Source organism: Mya arenaria, chromosome 2, assembly GCF_026914265.1.
Source record: "Mya arenaria isolate MELC-2E11 chromosome 2, ASM2691426v1".
NCBI classification, from domain to species: domain Eukaryota; kingdom Metazoa; phylum Mollusca; class Bivalvia; order Myida; family Myidae; genus Mya; species Mya arenaria.
This window is the reverse complement of record NC_069123.1, coordinates 60,353,909-60,373,588: the sequence shown is the minus strand read 5'-3', so window position 1 is coordinate 60,373,588 and position 19,680 is coordinate 60,353,909. Positions and strand designations below refer to the sequence as shown.

Genomic DNA, 19,680 nt, shown 5'->3' with positions numbered 1-19,680 from the left:
TATAAAACGTGTCAGATAACTCATTTTATGTATCAGTGGATTAGTCGCGAACAGCAGCATTTACGTCTAGAAAATATACATCGTTCAAACATAGCTAGCGTATCACGATCTTGTACTTGTATGACGCACACAGCCAAGAATTTAATAACACATACGAATATACAACTCCGTATGTTCGATTTAACATAAATACATCACGGTATGTCATAAAATATTGTCGCCGCCTTGTATTCCATAAAACAGCATCGGAAAAGGCCTTTTTAATGGTAAAACAACCCTGCTGTATGTCTGTTATGATCTATAGTCATAATCATAGTCATATGTTTTGTTTTATCTGTAGACAGCATAAGAAACATAATTAAATCATTAAAAAACAAGTTTGTGCGCACTATCGCGGTATTCAAATGTCGCAGCCAGACAGCTTAAAGTACACACATACACATACACTGGGACGAAAGAATTTTCTAGGTTCCAAAAGTTTTAGAACTTGCTATTTTTTTTTAACATTTACGTGACATTCTCGCCGTAAAGCGAATTAATTGTACGGGAAATAACTTGATTTGTTATCTGTCAAATGAATGAGAAGAATTGTCGGTCTTCCATCTACAAAACTCATCGTTCAAACATTCAGCTTAATTCAGTCACACAGTATAAATATGACAACTGATATACATGTACATGTATCATAAAAGAGACAAAATCTTTCAGATATGAGCTAAGGTATTATGAATATGATCGGTACAAAGCAAGTTCAGCCGGCAGTCGTATATATATATATATATATATGTAATACCAAACAATCTACTTAATGATGTAAATGTTAATGGTCAACTCGACACGCTTGGCCGTTGTAAAACACACTTGGGTACATTATTATAATTCGAGCAAGAAAGTTAATTAAAATTATTTAAACATTATACGATCTCCGAATACAAGACGTTCATGTCTACGCATTTAATAGACTATGCACTGTACACTGTAGCTAACATGCTTGCTTAATGTCACGTTTAATAAGCACACTATATAATCAACTTATGGGGTTTAAAGCACAACTAGTTAACAGTGAGTAAATGTTTTTCTAAATAATTGCATTATGATTAACGAACACTCTTCTGAGGTAAACGCACAGGTGTTAGACGATAATGTAAACCAGGCAAAACATGTTGATGCTGCCAATGAATTGAGCGGCAATAGAAAGGATACCAAGAGTGACGTAGTTGAAACACCGGAACAAATTGTCGAAGTTTTAGGAGGATGTGGTCGCTTTCAGATCCGGGTATCAGTGCTGGTTCACTTGATCAAGACGTTCATGTGCTTCAGTCAGATAAGCATGATCCTCATCTCGTCCACACCGCCCTGGGCATGCGCCGATTCTCAGACAGATGCGCCTTCAAACGCTACCAGCTGTTCAGATGACGAAGAACGTAATTCCACCTACTGCCCATCAAGAAATTGTCTCACGTATAATGGAACACGTTGCAATCAGTTCTATTTCGAAGGACGATCAAGAACACTCGTTACAGAGGTAAGTATAGGTTGTCATGTTACTTACCAGGGTCCGTTGATTTTTCAGATATAATAGTACACGTATAATTAAAATTAAAAAAAAAAAACATACCCAATTTGTATTTATGGCCTTTCACAGCGCGATTATCTCTTTCGTATAATTTGCATAACTCTTTAATAAACATACACATGTTGCAAAAGACGTGCGTATTATGCTTGCTATGTATTGAAAATTAAAATTAGATAAAAAATGACATTTTGAAATATATGTTTTGGTCCTTCAAACCAACTTTTGCACTGTGGAAGGCCGTTAATAAGAACAAAGATACTGTGTAGATAGTCAGACACCGTATACTTTATATTTCCAGTACCACCTGATGTGTAATGGCCAAGACTTCATTCCAAGTACTATTATGACTATACAGGTATTTGGAACTTTGATCGCAAACCCGATCGCTGGCCAGATATCTGATATCGTGGGACGGAAGCCTCCCTTCTTTTTGTCCATCGTTATTTGCATATTTGGCAACTTACTCGGTTTCTTCTCAACACGCTGGATCATGTTCGCTGCTGCAAGATTCCTGATTGGAGTCGGGTGTGGATTCTTCTTCAGTACCCAGTTTTGTCTCCTCTGTGAGTTCTCCCTGGCAGAATGGCGGGCTTGGATTATTGGATTCCCCTCGTGGCCGGTTCAAGCTAGTCTGTTTGCGCTGGTCGCCTGGTTGATCCAGGATTGGCGATATATACAGCTGTTCACCTGTCTCTTTGGACTGCCCTTCCTGTTGACGTTCTTGTAAGTAAATGTTTTAAGTAAAGACTAAGAGTGCGTGTATTACGTGTATTATAATCTAATAAAATGCAAAATCAAGCATCCAGCCCCGTCAATGATACTATTTTTCTATGATATGAAAAATCGAAATGCTTTTATTTTTTAAAAAACCCTTCGTATGGCACATTCCTTTTTTATCATTTCAGCTTCATTCCGGAGAGTTTCCGTTGGTACCTTTCACACGACAAAACAGAGAAAGCAGCACATGTGATTTCAAAAATAGCTAAACAGAACAAAAAAGAAGTTCCAAAGCTTGATCACTTGTCTAAGGACACCGAAGCTGACAGGAAATACACCGTCCTGGACCTCTTCAAATCGTATGAACTGACCAAGAGAACGCTGCTTCTCTCTACTAACTGGTTGGTGTTTACTTTTCACCATGTTCGAACATTGTGCTTAAACAGTAAACATGTATTTACCATTTATAAAAAAAGATAAATAATATATCGTACACTCTTCATATTAATAACTTATTAAAGTAGGTTATGTTATTTTCTCAGGTGTGCCAACGATCAAGCCTGCTATGGGATCTGCTTTATGTTCATTTCTCAGCTGTGCCAATGGTCTAGCCTGCAATGGAATAAATTTTATGTTCATTTCTCAGGTGTGCCAACGGTCAAGACTTCGACGGGATCAGCTTTATGTTTATTTCTCAGATGTGCTAATGGTCTAGCCTACTATGGGATCAGCGTTATGTTAATTTCTCAGGTGTGCCAATGGTCTAGCCTACTACGGGATCAGCGTTATGTTCATCTTTCAGGTGTGCCAAAGGTCTAGACTACGATGGGATCAGCGTTATGTTCATTTCTCAGGTGTGTCAATGGTCAAGGCTACTATGGGATCAGCTTTATATTCATTTCACAGGTTTGCCAATGGTCTAGCCTTCTACGGGATCAGCGTAATGTTAATTTCTCAGGTGTGCCAAAGGTCTAGCCTTGTATGGGATCAGCTTTATGTTCATTTCTCAGGTGTGCCAAAGGTCTAGACTACGATGGGGTTAGCTTTATGTTCATTTCTCAGGTGTGCCAACTGTCTAGCCTACTATGGGATCAGTGTTATGTTCATTTCTCAGGTGTGCCAACTGTCTAGCCTGCTACGGGATTTGCGTTATGTTTATATCTCAGGTGTGCCAACGGTCTAGCCTACTATGGGATCAGCGTTATGTTAATTTCTCAGGTGTGCCAACTGTCTAGCCTGCTACGGGATCAACGATATGTTTATATCTTAGGTGTGCCGACGGTCTAGCCTACTATGGGATCAGCGTTATGTTCATTTCTCAGCTGTGCCAACTGTCTAGCTGCTACGGGATCAGCGTTATGTTTATATCTCAGGTGTGCCAACTGTCTAGCCTGCTACGGGATCAGCGTTTTGTTCATTTCTCAAGTGTGCCAACTCTCTAGCCTACTACGGGATCAGCATTATGTTAATTTCTCAGGTGTGCCAACTGTCTAGCCTGCTATGGGATCAGCGTTATGTTAATTTCTCAGGTGTGCCAACTGTCTAGCCTGCTATGGGATCGGTGGTTATGTTCATTTCTCAGGTGTGCTATCTGTCTAGCCTACTATGGGATCAGCGTTATGTTTTTATCTCAGGTGTGTCAACGGTCTAGCCTACTATGGGATCAGTGTTATGTTCATTTCTCAGGTGTGTCAACGGTCTAGCCTACTATGGGATCAGTGTTATGTTTATATGTCAGGTGTGCCAACTGTCTAGCCTGCTACGGGATCAGCGTTATGTTCATTTCTCAGGTGTGCCAACGGTCAAGCCTACTATGGGATCAGCGTTATGTTCATTTCTCAGGTGTGCCAACGGTCTAGCCTACTATGGGATCAGCGTTATGTTCATTTCTCAGGTGTGCCAACTGTCTAGCCTACTATGGGATCAGCGTTATGTTTATATCTCAGGTGTGCCAACTGTCTAGCCTGCTACGGGATCAGCGTTATGTTTATATGTCAGGTGTGCCAACGGTCTAGCCTGCTACGGGATCAGCGTTTTGTTCATTTCTCAGGTGTGCCAACTGTCTAGCCTGCTACGGGATCAGCGTTTTGTTCATTTCTCAGGTGTGCCAACTGTCTAGCCTACTACGGGATCAGCGTTATGTTTATATCTCAGGTGTGCCAACTGTCTAGCCTGCTACGGGATCAGCGTTTTGTTCATTTCTCAGGTGTGCCAACGGTCTAGCCTACTACGGGATCAGCGTTTTGTTCATTTCTCAGGTGTGCCAACTGTCTAGCCTACTATGTGATCAGCGTTATGTTTATATCTCAGGTGTGCCAACTGTCTAGCCTGCTACGGGATCAGCGTTTTGTTCATTTCTCAGATGTGCCAACTGTCTAGCCTGCTACGGGATCAGCGTTTTGTTCATTTCTCAGGTGTGTCAACGGTCTAGCCTACTATGTGATCAGCGTTATGTTCATTTCTCAGGTTTGCCAACTGTCTAGCCTACTATGGGATCAGTGTTATGTTCATTTCTCAGGTGTGCCAACTGTCTAGCCTGCTACGGGATTTGCGTTATGTTTATATCTCAGGTGTGCCAACGGTCTAGCCTACTATGGGATCAGCGTTATGTTAATTTCTCAGGTGTGCCAACTGTCTAGCCTGCTACGGGATCAACGATATGTTTATATCTTAGGTGTGCCGACGGTCTAGCCTACTATGGGATCAGCGTTATGTTCATTTCTCAGCTGTGCCAACTGTCTAGCTGCTACGGGATCAGCGTTATGTTTATATCTCAGGTGTGCCAACTGTCTAGCCTGCTACGGGATCAGCGTTTTGTTCATTTCTCAAGTGTGCCAACTCTCTAGCCTACTACGGGATCAGCATTATGTTAATTTCTCAGGTGTGCCAACTGTCTAGCCTGCTATGGGATCAGCGTTATGTTAATTTCTCAGGTTTGCAAACTGTCTAGCCTGCTATGGGATCGGTGGTTATGTTCATTTCTCAGGTGTGCTATCTGTCTAGCCTACTATGGGATCAGCGTTATGTTTTTATCTCAGGTGTGTCAACGGTCTAGCCTACTATGGGATCAGTGTTATGTTCATTTCTCAGGTGTGTCAACGGTCTAGCCTACTATGGGATCAGTGTTATGTTTATATGTCAGGTGTGCCAACTGTCTAGCCTGCTACGGGATCAGCGTTATGTTCATTTCTCAGGTGTGCCAACGGTCAAGCCTACTATGGGATCAGCGTTATGTTCATTTCTCAGGTGTGCCAACGGTCTAGCCTACTATGGGATCAGCGTTATGTTCATTTCTCAGGTGTGCCAACTGTCTAGCCTACTATGGGATCAGCGTTATGTTTATATCTCAGGTGTGCCAACTGTCTAGCCTGCTACGGGATCAGCGTTATGTTTATATGTCAGGTGTGCCAACGGTCTAGCCTGCTACGGGATCAGCGTTTTGTTCATTTCTCAGGTGTGCCAACTGTCTAGCCTGCTACGGGATCAGCGTTTTGTTCATTTCTCAGGTGTGCCAACTGTCTAGCCTACTACGGGATCAGCGTTATGTTTATATCTCAGGTGTGCCAACTGTCTAGCCTGCTACGGGATCAGCGTTTTGTTCATTTCTCAGGTGTGCCAACGGTCTAGCCTACTACGGGATCAGCGTTTTGTTCATTTCTCAGGTGTGCCAACTGTCTAGCCTACTATGTGATCAGCGTTATGTTTATATCTCAGGTGTGCCAACTGTCTAGCCTGCTACGGGATCAGCGTTTTGTTCATTTCTCAGATGTGCCAACTGTCTAGCCTGCTACGGGATCAGCGTTTTGTTCATTTCTCAGGTGTGTCAACGGTCTAGCCTACTATGTGATCAGCGTTATGTTCATTTCTCAGGTGTGCCAACTGTCTAGCCTACTATGGGATCAGCGTTATGTTTATATGTCAGGTGTGCCAACGGTCTAGCCTACTATGGGATCAGCGTTATGTTTATATCTCAGGTGTGCCAACTGTCTAGCCTGCTACGGGATCAGCGTTTTGTTCATTTCTCAAGTGTGCCAACTCTCTAGCCTACTACGGGATCAGCATTATGTTAATTTCTCAGGTGTGCCAACTGTCTAGCCTGCTATGGGATCAGCGTTATGTTAATTTCTCAGGTTTGCCAACTGTCTAGCCTGCTATGGGATCGGTGGTTATGTTCATTTCTCAGGTGTGCTATCTGTCTAGCCTACTATGGGATCAGCGTTATGTTTTTATCTCAGGTGTGTCAACGGTCTAGCCTACTATGGGATCAGTGTTATGTTCATTTCTCAGGTGTGTCAACGGTCTAGCCTACTATGGGATCAGTGTTATGTTCATTTCTCAGGTGTGTCAACGGTCTAGCCTACTATGGGATCAGTGTTATGTTCATTTCTCAGGTGTGTCAACTGTCTTGCCTACTATGGGATCAGCGTTATGTTCATTTCTCAGGTGTGCCAACTGTCTTGCCTACTATGGGATCAGCGTTATGTTTATATCTCAGGTGTGCCAACTGTCTAGCCTGCTATGGGATCAGTGTTATGTTTTTATCTAAGGTGTGCCAACTGTCTAGCCTGCTATGGGATCAGTGTTATGTTTTTATCTAAGGTGTGCCAACGGTCTAGCCTACTATGGGATCAGCGTTATGTTCATTTCTCAGGTGTGCCAACTGTCTAGCCTGCTATGGGATCAGTGTTATGTTTTTATCTAAGGTGTGCCAACGGTCTAGCCTACTATGGGATCAGCGTTATGTTTATTTCTCAGGAGTGCCAACTGTCTTGCCTACTATGGGATCAGCGTTATGTTTATATTTCAGGTGTGCCAACTGTCTAGCCTGCTATGGGATCAGTGTTATGTTTTTATCTAAGGTGTGCCAACTGTCTAGCCTGCTATGGGATCAGCGTTATGTTTATATGTCAGGTGTGCCAACTGTCTAGCCTACTATGGGATCAGCGTTATGTTTATTTCTCAGGAGTGCCAACCGTCTTGCCTACTATGGGATCAGCGTTATGTTTATATCTCAGGTGTGCCAACTGTCTAGCCTACTATGGGATCAGCGTTATGTTTATATCTCAGGTGTGCCAACTGTCTTGCCTACTACGGGATCAGCGTTATGTTTATATCTCAGGTGTGCCAACTGTCTAGCCTGCTATGGGATCAGCGTTATGTTTATATCTCAGGTGTGCCGACTGTCTTGCCTACTATGGGATCAGCGTTATGTTTATATCTCAGGTGTGCCAACTGTCTAGCCTACTATGGGATCAGCGTTATGTTTATATGTCAGGTGTGCCAACGGTCTAGCCTACTATGGGATCAGCGTTATGTTCATATCTCAGCTGTGCCAACTGTCTTGCCTACTGTGGGATCAGCGTTATGTTTATATCCCAGGTGTGCCAACGGTCTAGCCTACTATGGGATCAGCGTTATGTTCATATCTCAGCTGTGCCAACTGTCTTGCCTACTATGGGATCAGCGTTATGTTTATATCTCAGGTGTGCCAACGGTCTAGCCTACTATGTGATCAGCGTTATGTTTATATCTCAGGTGTGCCAACTGTCTAGCCTGCTATGGGATCAGCGTTATGTTTATATCTCAGGTGTGCCAACGGTCTAGCCTACTATGGGATCAGCGTTATGTTTATATCTCAGGTGTGCCAACGGTCTAGCCTACTATGGGATCAGCGTTATGTTTATATGTCAGGTGTGCCAACTGTCTAGCCTGCTATGGGATCAGCGTTATGTTCATATCTCAGCTGTGCCAACTGTCTAGCCTACTATGGGATCAGCGTTATGTTTATATGTCAGCTGTGCCAACTGTCTAGCCTGCTATGGGATCAGCGTTATGTTCATATCTCAGCTGTGCCAACTGTCTAGCCTGCTATGGGATCAGCGTTATGTTCATATCTCAGCTGTGCCAACTGTCTAGCCTACTATGGGATCAGCGTTATGTTTATATGTCAGGTGTGCCAACGGTCTAGCCTACTATGGGATCAGCGTTATGTTCATATCTCAGCTGTGCCAACTGTCTAGCCTACTATGGGATCAGCGTTATGTTTATATGTCAGGTGTGCCAACGGTCTAGCCTACTATGGGATCAGCGTTATGTTTATATCTCAGCTGTGCCAACTGTCTTGCCTACTATGGGATCAGTGTTATGTTTATATCTCAGGTGTGCCAACTGTCTAGCCTACTATGGGATCAGCGTTATGTTTATATCTCAGGTGTGCCAACTGTCTAGCCTGCTATGGGATCAGTGTTATGTTTATATCTCAGGTGTGCCAACGGTCTAATCTACTATGGGATCAGCGTTATGTTCATTTCTCAGGTGTGCCAACTGTCTAGCCTGCTACGGGATCAGCGATATGTTTATATCTCAGGTGTGCCAACGGTCTAGCCTATTATGGGATCAGCGTTATGTTCATTTCTCAGGTGTGCCAACTGTCTAGCCTACTATGGGATCAGCGTTATGTTTATATCTCAAGTGTGCCAACGGTCTAGCCTACTATGGGATCAGCGTTATGTTTATATCTCAAGTGTGCCAACGGTCTAGCCTACTATGTGATCAGCGTTATGTTCATTTCTCAGGTGTGCCAACTGTCTAGCCTACTATGGGATCAGCGTTATGTTTATATCTCAAGTGTGCCAACGGTCTAGCCTACTATGGGATCAGTGTTATGTTTATATCTCAGGTGTGCCAACTGTCTAGCCTACTATGGGATCAGCGTTATGTTCATTTCTCAGCTGTGCCAACTGTCTAGCCTACTATGGGATCAGCGTTATGTTCATTTCTCAGCTGTGCCAACTGTCTAGCCTACTATGGGATCAGCGTTATGTTCATTTCTCAGCTGTGCCAACTGTCTTGCCTACTATGGGATCAGTGTTATGTTTATATGTCAGGTGTGCCAACTGTCTAGCCTACTATGGGATCAGCGTTATGTTCATTTCTCAGCTGTGCCAACTGTCTTGCCTACTATGGGATCAGCGTTATGTTCATTTCTCAGCTGTGCCAACTGTCTAGCCTACTATGGGATCAGCGTTATGTTCATTTCTCAGCTGGGCCAACTGTCTAGCCTACTATGGGATCAGCGTTATGTTCATTTCTCATCTGTGCCAACTGTCTTGCCTACTATGGGATCAGTGTTATGTTTATATCTCAGGTGTGCCAACGGTCTAGCCTACTATGGGATCAGCTTCGGTATCCAGTCTCTTTCCGGCAACATCTACCTGAACATGTTTCTCTTCAATATTGTCGGTGTTCCTGCTAAAACAGCGTCCATGGTCATGACAAACTAGTAAGGGTCAGCGGATTCATTGAATAAGCATCTTTATAAACTATTATAACGTGACGAATGTAAGGTTGGTTGTAAAACTTTGGTATTATAAATACACTTATGCGTCTACATAATGTCCATAATGTACGTCTTTTCCTTGTCGATTCATAGGCAAATACTAGTATGTATATAATTCAAGGGGTTTCCTTTCAGTTTTGGGAGACGGAGCACGTCTGCTATATGTTACACTATTGTTCTGGCTGGCTGTCTAGTTGTTGGGGTAGTCCAACTAACAGGTTTGTTTATTATTTATGTACATGTGTATCAGAACAGTGTTATTCATTTAATATGGTCGTGCCCCTGTGGGCTTCAAAGTCAACAGTAGACAAGTCCTTTTAATCTGTTTATTGCCTGAACTTGATGCACAAATGCCAAACTAGTGACTTCAACCACAAATCGGCGTCCACGTGTATATTATATATTTATTTACTCGTCATCGGGAATCCGCTTAGAACACGAGTGAGGGTGTATGTCTTAAAGGCAATATTGATGTATAATCGTAATATAGCATTTCAATAGCAATTATGTCTTCGTTTATTACTTTAAATTCTTATAATGAACTTATTTATTAATTCCTGAGATATAAAATGTTGCTAACCTTGCGCTTCTTAGTAAAAAAATCTAAAATTTCGATCCCGAAACCAAGATGGTAACGCTTTATATACCCAACTAACCGACCACGGTCGTCTACCCATATTTGGTATAAAAACGGTAGATTCTACCCAGAAAATACAACCAAGATTCGGTCTGAAGTTCTACCCTACCGTGGTCGCTACCCAAACTCGGTCGCTACCATACGTTGGTCACATGAGAATAGGTCGCCATATTGGTATTTGGGATTCGAGAAGTGCATAAAACTTAATTTAATTGCTCGATAATAACTGGACCTACGTTTGAATAATGTCTCTTCATGGCTTAATCTAAACAGTGTTTACGTAGTGCATGAACTAATGCACTTGCTAAACCATAATTAAGGGAAGCTACAGTACCGTGTAAGATTATTTAGTGTCTCAAAATCGGATAGCATATTCCGGATTTACAAACAGTCACAAACTCGATTACAGCACTAATATGCTAACACAAAGGAATTAAACGTGTACTAGCAGTCGGAATATTTGATCAGGATGTTTATATGTGATATATTCATAATCTACCAAGATGACCATAACGGAAATAATAGCTACCGGATTGTAAGTCATAAATTCATGTATACAGTCCGATGGCAATTAACATTGTTGTGGACGCCGACGCGGTAACGTTATAACAAAGGTATGTTTAGACACTCTGCACCAAATTAATGCTAACTTTCATTTGAGTATTACACTGTACGACATTGTATGCTGATGAGTGTGATGCTTAATTTCAGTTGCGAAACACTGGTTGGAAATTCCAAATTCAGCTACAGTAGTAAATACCGCCGCAATAATATCAAGTATGGCCATAGTAACGGCTTATGGGCCAGTCCAAACGCACACCATCGAATTGTTTCCAACTGTTATCAGGTAAATTGTCCTTATTTTTTAAAGTCTATATTAAAAAAGAAAAAGAAAGAAAAAGGAAAAAAAAGAAAAAAAAGAAAAAAGAAAAGAAAAGAAAACTAGCTTTTAAATGCGTGTTTACTGTTATTGTTTTTGTCAATAATACATAGCCTACATATTTTTACAAAACATGATCCCTTTGAAGTAATTAATATATAAATAACCCAGTATGGGACTAACCAGGTAGTCCTAGTGATAGAAGTATGTCAATTATAACCATCTACCATTGGTCTATTTCACCATTTGAAATATGTATTCTTTTAACTATCAGAAATACTGCCTTTGGATGCCTCAGTGTTGTCCTGAGGGTTGGGGCAATGCTTGGACCGCAGTTTGTTTACCTGGTATGTATAAGGGGGTAATGGAGAATATCAATATAAAGCATCGGGGTCATAAAGAATATTAACATAGTGAAGTGGGGTTATTATAACAATCAATATAGAACACCGGGGTTATGATATTGTTATTGGCCATCGGGGTTACGATAGGAATTAACATACGGCATCGGGGTTATGAGGATAATTAAAATAGGATGTCAGGGTTTCAATGAATGTCAACATAGGGAATCGGGTTTATTATAACTATTCATCTAGAGCATAGGAGTTGTGATGACTATTAGTATAGGGCTTCGGGGTTATAATGACTTTTTATAGAGGACATCGGGGTTAAAAAAACTGCTTAAAGAGACATCGTGGTTTTGATAATAATAAATATAGAGCATCGGGGATATAATGACTGTTTCAATATGACAGCGAGGTTATAATGACTATTGATATAGGGCATCATGGTAATAATGACTATTAAAGGAGGGCATCGGGGTTATACACATAATAAGAATAGAGCATCGGGGTTATAATCAAATTTAAGAAGGGGCATCGGGGTTATAATCATTAGTATAATGCATCAGGGTTAACATTACTATTTCTACATGGCAGCGGGACTATAATGACTATTCATATGGACCATCAAGGTTAACCTGGATATTAGTAAATCGGGATTACACTAAATATTTACGTACATAGGGAATCGGGGTAATTGTAACTTTAAACTATTAATATAGGGCATCGAAGTTGTGATGACTATTAAACAAATGCATCGGGGTGATACTAATTACGAATATAGGGCACCAGGGTTATGATGACTATTAATGCTGGGCATCGGAGTTATAATGAGTACTTATTAGTGTTTGAAAATCGGACTCCATTTGCTATCGATAATCGAATCGAATCGGACCAAGCATTTCGATTTACTATCGGACAATCGAAAGTTCGTAATATCAGTACGTAATACATTCTTTATACATAGTATCATCATGATCATTTGAATGGTTAAACCTGGAATTGTGATTTGCAGCAGTAAGTATTTCCATAACGTTTTTTGTCTTAACGAAAAAACGTAACAACATAACACATGCCAAATAATTGCACAATAATTGCAAAATGATGCACACCGCATCAAGTAAGTTATCTTAGTATGTTATCCATGTAAAAACATATTAAATATATGTGAACCAGCTTACCATTCAATAAACTGTTATATTGAACATTTCATAAGAAAATCTCAATTTCATAAAACTTTCACAAAAAAAGTAAATTAGTTAACTACAAACGATACCAAAAAAGGTTTTAAAAACAGAATGCATCGAGCTTGGATCACTGGTATTTGCAGGTAAGACGGACCCACTACACCATAGAAACAAGTTATTGAAGAAGGTTTTATGAAATATATAAACAAATAAAAACAATTTGTAATTTTGGGAGAGTTTGTAAGTTTTTAAGCAATAGTGTTTACATTCACAGCATTTGTGTAAGAGAGTGACCTCCCACGTTAAAATGACTTCAACGAGAATTTACCGGAAACAAAAATTGACATTGACTCGAGTTTTACCACAACAAAAAATGCGTCGTTACCGGAAGTATCATTAGCAACATCGACTTTGGACAACCACTATCGATTGTCGCCGACAAAGCATTGTCAGCGACGATTTATCGTTTCATCAGTAGTACTTATATAGGACATTGGGGTTATAATGGCTGTTAATATAGGGCATCGAGGTTATACTGACTTATTCTACTGGGTTATAATGACTATTGATATAGGGCATCGGGGTTATAATGACTTATTCCACTGGGTATCGGGGTTAAAATGACTATTTTGATAGAGCATAGGTGTTATAAAGCTCTTTATAGAGGAAATCGGGGTTGTAATCACAATTTGTATCGGGCATCGGGTTTATAATCATAATTTGTATCGGGAATCGGGGTTAAAGTCATAATTTGTATCGGGCATCGGGGTTCTAATGACTATTAAACTAGGGCATCGGGGTTATAATCATAAATTGTATCGGGCATCGGGGTTATACTCATTATTTGTATCGGACATCGGGGTTATAATAACTATTAAGCTAGGGCGTCGGGGTTATAATCATAATTTGTATCGGACATCGGGGTTATAATAACTATTAAACTAGGGCGTCGGGGTTATTATCATAATATGTATCGGGCATCGGGGTAATAATCAAAATATGTATCGGACATCGGGGTTATAATAACTATTTAACTAGGGCATCGGGTATATTATCATAATATGTATCGGGCATCGGGGTTATAATGACTATCAAACTAGGGCATCGGGGTTATTATCATAATTTGTTTCGGGCATCGGGGTTATAATGACTATCAAAGTAGGGCATCGGGGTTACCGTCATAATTTATTTAGGGCATCGGTGTTAAACTGACTGTTTCTATAGGCCATCAGGGTTATAATGACTATTAATAAAGGTCATCAGGGTTATAATTATCCTAGACGCTCAAAGCATTTAAGCTGGAGCATCGAAAAACAAAACCAGGAAATAGAATAATAAATTTTGGCCGAAAAAAAGGAGCAGATTTACCTGATTTCAACTTTTTGGAAGGTGTTATACATATGGGATATTATGATAGGACGCTTTTCTTGTGACCTGTATCACGTCGAGTTCGGTGTGTAAACACGTATCCGTCGAGACCGCAGGTTGAGACGGATACATGTTTAATCACCAAACGAGACGTGATGCAGGTCACCAGAAAAGCGTTTTATCGTTTATTATATACCTGCATATTTAATTATTTCTTTTAATTAATTATTCCTTTTATCCGTTCAATTTGATTTAAATTTACCGCCATCTGTCAAATTCGCGTATGAATTCGAATGAGTTACGTAGTTTTGTGTAATGAAGTCAAGGGAGGCTACTACAGCGAAACGAAGTCAGAAGTTACAACATTCACTTATTGAGCAAAATAAGAACAAAATATTTTATGTTTCAGCAAAATTAACAAATTGCTAATACGAAAGCATTAATTAAATGTCACAGCACAAAAATACAACAACAAAACACTTATTCAACGAGTATACACTAATCGTCATTTCCTGTAGACGTAACACGGCCATTTTTCACAAAGTAAACATTCGTGGGATTTTTGAAGGTCATAATATGCAGAATTAAGGGAAGTTCGTGAGTCAATCGCTATTTCTGTCAGTGACGCGAATTCGCCTTCTTTTTTGAATTGGCGAGCTGCTTATATTTTATGATAATAAACATGGATAATACAACAATTTATGAACTTCGAAATGGCAAACAACTAGTTCACTGAAGTAGCTGTCTAGATAAATTGGAAGTGTTCTCTGCTTTGTGCTTATCCTCATGGTTCTTCGAAGAACATGAGAACCATGTTCCTGAATATTTACATGCTTCTGGAGCGTGAGTAAAGTTAGATAATTGAATGTATTTAAAAGTTGACAGGTTTTATCAGTTTTTTTGGTCACGCTGTTTTAGCAACGCGAAAGTAGTTCCGAGATTACACATGGTACTCGCATGATACGGAATCAGAACATGATACGGATTTTTCAATACGGCGTGTTGTATTTTCACTGTTGGATATGGAAATGGAATTTGATTGGCATATAATAAATGTTGTTATCTCCCTCTGTCGCGGTGGAATAGAGGCCAGCTGCTGTTTCAAGGCATCTATCTCGCTGAAAAGACGCTTCTTCTCTCCATGGGCCATTCTCTCTTCGACCTGCCTTCGTAAAATGTCCCTCTCTTTCAGCAGATCGTCGAAGTCAAGTTCGTTCAATTTCTTTGACGATTTTGCTCTAGAAGTTAGTTCTAGCAATGCCCAGGACAATAGCTCACCCTTTTTTTCAAACTCGCACCACCTGACGCCATTTTTCAAATTTAATATCTTAACAGTGACCGCTCGGGCGCTTAACAATGAAAGCGCTATAAAAAAGCCACCTGTCAGAGAGTTATGGGAAAAGAGTGACGCCAGAGAGCGCTTAATAATTATCGTTTTCATGCCTAAATACTTAAATGACTATTTATAAAGGGAATCGGGGTTATAATGATTATTTATATAGGGCATCGGGGTTATAATGATTATTTATGATGCGAATTGGGGTTATAATAATAGTTAATATAGGGCACCAGGTTTTCGATGACTATTAATATAGGGCACCGGGGTTATAATATTAATGAATATAGAGTATTTGGGTTATTTGTAGAGGTAAATAAATGACTCCGATGTTCCCTCTGTCCATATACTACACCTTTCTGAAATGGCCCAAGGGTTTTACACACCCGCACATGTTTAATCTAATTACTAGATTTGTTTTAGCAAGAAAATGAAAACGACACTGCGATTTAAATTACCTATCTTTGATTACAATACTTTTATTATACGTGCATGTCCACAGAGACTTGAAAGTATGATGCAGATCCAAACAGCTGCCTCTGGCTTACTTGAGTTACCTGTTGCCTCAGTTGCTTGACCCTGAAAATAAAAAAATACAACTTTTTTATTGGCTGCTTATCACGTCTTGGGACAAAATACAACTATTCATCATGATTAATAAACAATATTTCATCATAATATCATCGAAGCTAAACTCCACTAGGGTTATATAATTGATAAGAGAAGATTCTTTTCAAAACACAATTTGACATAAAAGAGGTACATGTCCAGTTCAGACATGAATTAAATAGCTAAAATACCAATCCTAAGCTTATTATTGCGTTCTGCGTAAAAAAATTATTTTTACACCGAACTGACACAACACTCTCAATAGTAGCAGGAATCCGATTAAAACTATACACACTATCGGCTAAATATCGCCATTGTAATGCACCGGTCTTTTATACTACTTCTTCTACTTGCCTCGATTCGGAACAACCTCGGATGTTTGCCGGTGCATTAGTATAAGTTGTACGTACACTTAATAATATTAACATTAATTAATTGTATGAAGTCTTAAAACGGGAATTTTTGATTAGTAAGTTCAAATTATTTTCCAGTGAAATAAATTAGTGCAAAAATATGTAAGATAACTTAGAGTTAAAACCTCAGGTTTAACTGCTAAATAGAATTCACTTCGCGATCTACTTGCAGCGTAGTTAAATGATAAGAATTCTGACTTTGTAAACCGTACATCAGAGGTTGTTTTCGAGGTTCGCTGATTGTATTTTAAAGCTGTTGCTGCAACCTATAGCTACATCAGTAAATTACATTCATTCTTTTAGATAAATGTCAGTAATTGTATTTGATGGGACTCTGTTGTCATATTGTAACCTTTGCATCACTTGACAAGTACGCCATTCAAAGTGACTTATACAGATATAACTTTTTTGTATGTTTGCGATGTTTCAGAACAAGTACGTACCAGGACTGCTATACTTCGTGTGTGCTGGTGTCGCATTGATATGTAACATTGCCTTGGTGTTTCTGCCTGAGACGAAGGGTGGTGCACTTACAGACAAAATGGGTGCGAAACAAAGCCGGGCAAATCCTTAAGCAAAAATAGCGATATTCCTTATTCTTTGTAATGTTAGCCTGAGAAAAACGTTTTTAATACACATTGAAAATAGCCAGTTATATATATCGTTGGTTAAATGCGAGAATAGGGTGTTAGCGGGGCTGGCCGATTTCAAATGTTGATTTTTACTTGTGGCCAATCTCATCAATATCAATACATGATTTTATGTTGCTTAACAGCTATTTCTTGTGCATAAACATTCAAGTACGATTTAACTAGAAGTGGGGCCTTACACGAGAAGGTACCAAAACAAATAGAAGGTTTTGGTAGTTCTGGCATTAACGCCACGATTATAAGATTCTAACAACAGAAGTACCAATCACTATGGTATTCGAATTTAGAATACTATGGTCGACTTGGGACAAAACCTTTTATAATTGTACCATTGAATGGAAATAAAATGTACAAGCCTTGTAGTCAAACATTTAGCGAAAGACATGGTACACATTTAACGAAAGACATGGTACACATTTAACGAAAGACATGGTACATATTTAACGAAAGACATGGTACATATTTAACGAAAGACATGGTACATATTTAACGAAAGACATGGTACACATTTAACGAAGACATGGTACATATTTAGCGAAAGACATGGTACACATTTAACGAAAGACATGGTACATATTTAACGAAAGACATGGTACACATTTAACGAAAGACATGGTACATATTTAGCGAAAGACATGGTACACATTTAACGAAAGACATGGTACATATTTAGCGAAAGACATGGTACACATTTAACGAAAGACATGGTACATATTTAGCGAAAGACATGGTACACATTTAACGAAAGACATGGTACACATTTAACGAAAGACATGGTACACATTTAACGAAAGACATGGTACATATTTAACGAAAGACATGGTACACATTTAACGAAAGACATGGTACACATTTAACGAAAGACATGGTACATATTTAGCGAAAGACATGGTACACATTTAACGAAAGACATGGTACACATTTAACGAAAGACATGGTACACATTTAACGAAAGACATGGTACACATTTAACGAAAGACATGGTACATATTTAGCGAAAGACATGGTACACATTGAACGAAAGACATGGTACACATTTAACGAAAGACATGGTACACATTTAACGAAAGACATGGTACACATTTAACGAAAGACATGGTACACATTTAGCGAAAGACATGGTACACATTTAACAAAGGACATGGTACATATTAAGCGAAAGACATGGTAGACATTTAACGAAAGACATGGTACACATTTAGCGAAAGACATGGTACACATTTAACGAAAGACATGGTACATATTTAGCGAAAGACATGGTACACATTTAACGAAAGACATGGTACACATTTAACGAAAGACATGGTACACATTTAGCGAAAAAGCCTGGTAGACATTTCACGATAAACCTTGTCGACATTTCAAGAAAAGGTTAACGATAAACCTGGTAGACAGTGAACGAAAAACCTGGTAGACATTTCACGAAAATAATAACGATGAACCTTGTAGACAATTAACGATAAACCTGGTAGACATTTTACGAAAAAGTTAACGATAAACCTTGTTGACAGTTAACGATAAACCTGGTAGACAGTTAACGATAAACCTGGTAGACAGTTAACGATAAATCTGGTAGACATTTCACGAAAGGTTAACAATGTACCCTGTAGACAGTTAACGAAAAACCTGGTAGACAGTTAACGATAAACCTGTTAGACAGTTAACGATAATCCAGGTAGACATTTCACGAAAAAGTTAACGATGAACCTTGTAGACAGTTAGCGATAAATCTGGTAGACAGTTAACGATAAACCTTGTAGACAGTTAACGATAAACCAGGTAGACATTTCACGAAAAAGTTAACGATGAACCTTGTAGACAGTTAACGATAAACCTGGTAGACAATAACGATAAACCTGGTAGACAGTTAACGATAAACCAGGTAGACATTTCACGAAAAAGTTAACGATAAACCTGGTAGACATTTCATGAAAAAGTTAACGATGAACCTTGTAGACAGTTAACGATGAACCTGGTAGTCAGTTAACGATAAACCTGGTAGACAATTAACGATAAACCAGGTAGACATTTCACGGAAAAGTTAACGATGAACCTTGTTGACAGTTAACGATAAACCTGGTAGACATTTAACGATAAACATGGTAGACAATTAACGATAAACCAGGTAGACATTTCACGGAAAAGTTAACGATGAACCTTGTAGACAGTTAACGATAAACATGGTAGACAGTTAACGATAAACCTGGTAGACAGTTAACGATAAACCTGGTAGACAGTTAACGATAAACCAGGTAGACATTTCACGAAAAAGTTAACGATGAACCTTGTAGACAGTTAACGATAAACCTGGTAGACAATTAACGATAAACCAGGTAGACATTTCACGGAAAAGTTAACGATGAACCTTGTAGACAGTTAACGATAAACCTGGTAGACAGTTAACGATAAACCAGGTAGACATTTTACGAAAAAGTTTACGATAAACCTGGTAGACATTTAACGAAAAAGTTAACGATAAACCAGGTAGACATTTCACGAAAAAGTTAACGATAAACCTGGTAGACATTTCATGAAAAAAATAACGATGAATCATGTAGACAGTAAACGATAAACCTGGTACACCGTTAACGATAAACCTGGTAGACAGTAAACGATAAACCAGGTAG

At 39.4% G+C, this 19,680-nt stretch overlaps 1 protein-coding gene across 1 annotated transcript; it reads left to right on the top strand.

Moving 5' to 3' along the window:
• The first annotated feature begins 1,055 nt into the window (after nt 1–1,055).
• On the top strand, nt 1,056–17,305 carry LOC128209373 (organic cation transporter protein-like). Its single transcript, XM_052913397.1, has 8 exons — nt 1,056–1,525; nt 1,875–2,299; nt 2,482–2,694; nt 9,441–9,575; nt 9,768–9,850; nt 10,981–11,116; nt 11,424–11,496; nt 16,834–17,305. Exons 1-8 carry the CDS (start codon nt 1,094–1,096, stop codon nt 16,975–16,977), a joined length of 1,641 nt encoding a protein of 546 aa, XP_052769357.1. The 5' UTR covers nt 1,056–1,093; the 3' UTR covers nt 16,978–17,305.
• Nucleotides 17,306–19,680: the final 2,375 nt, after the last annotated feature.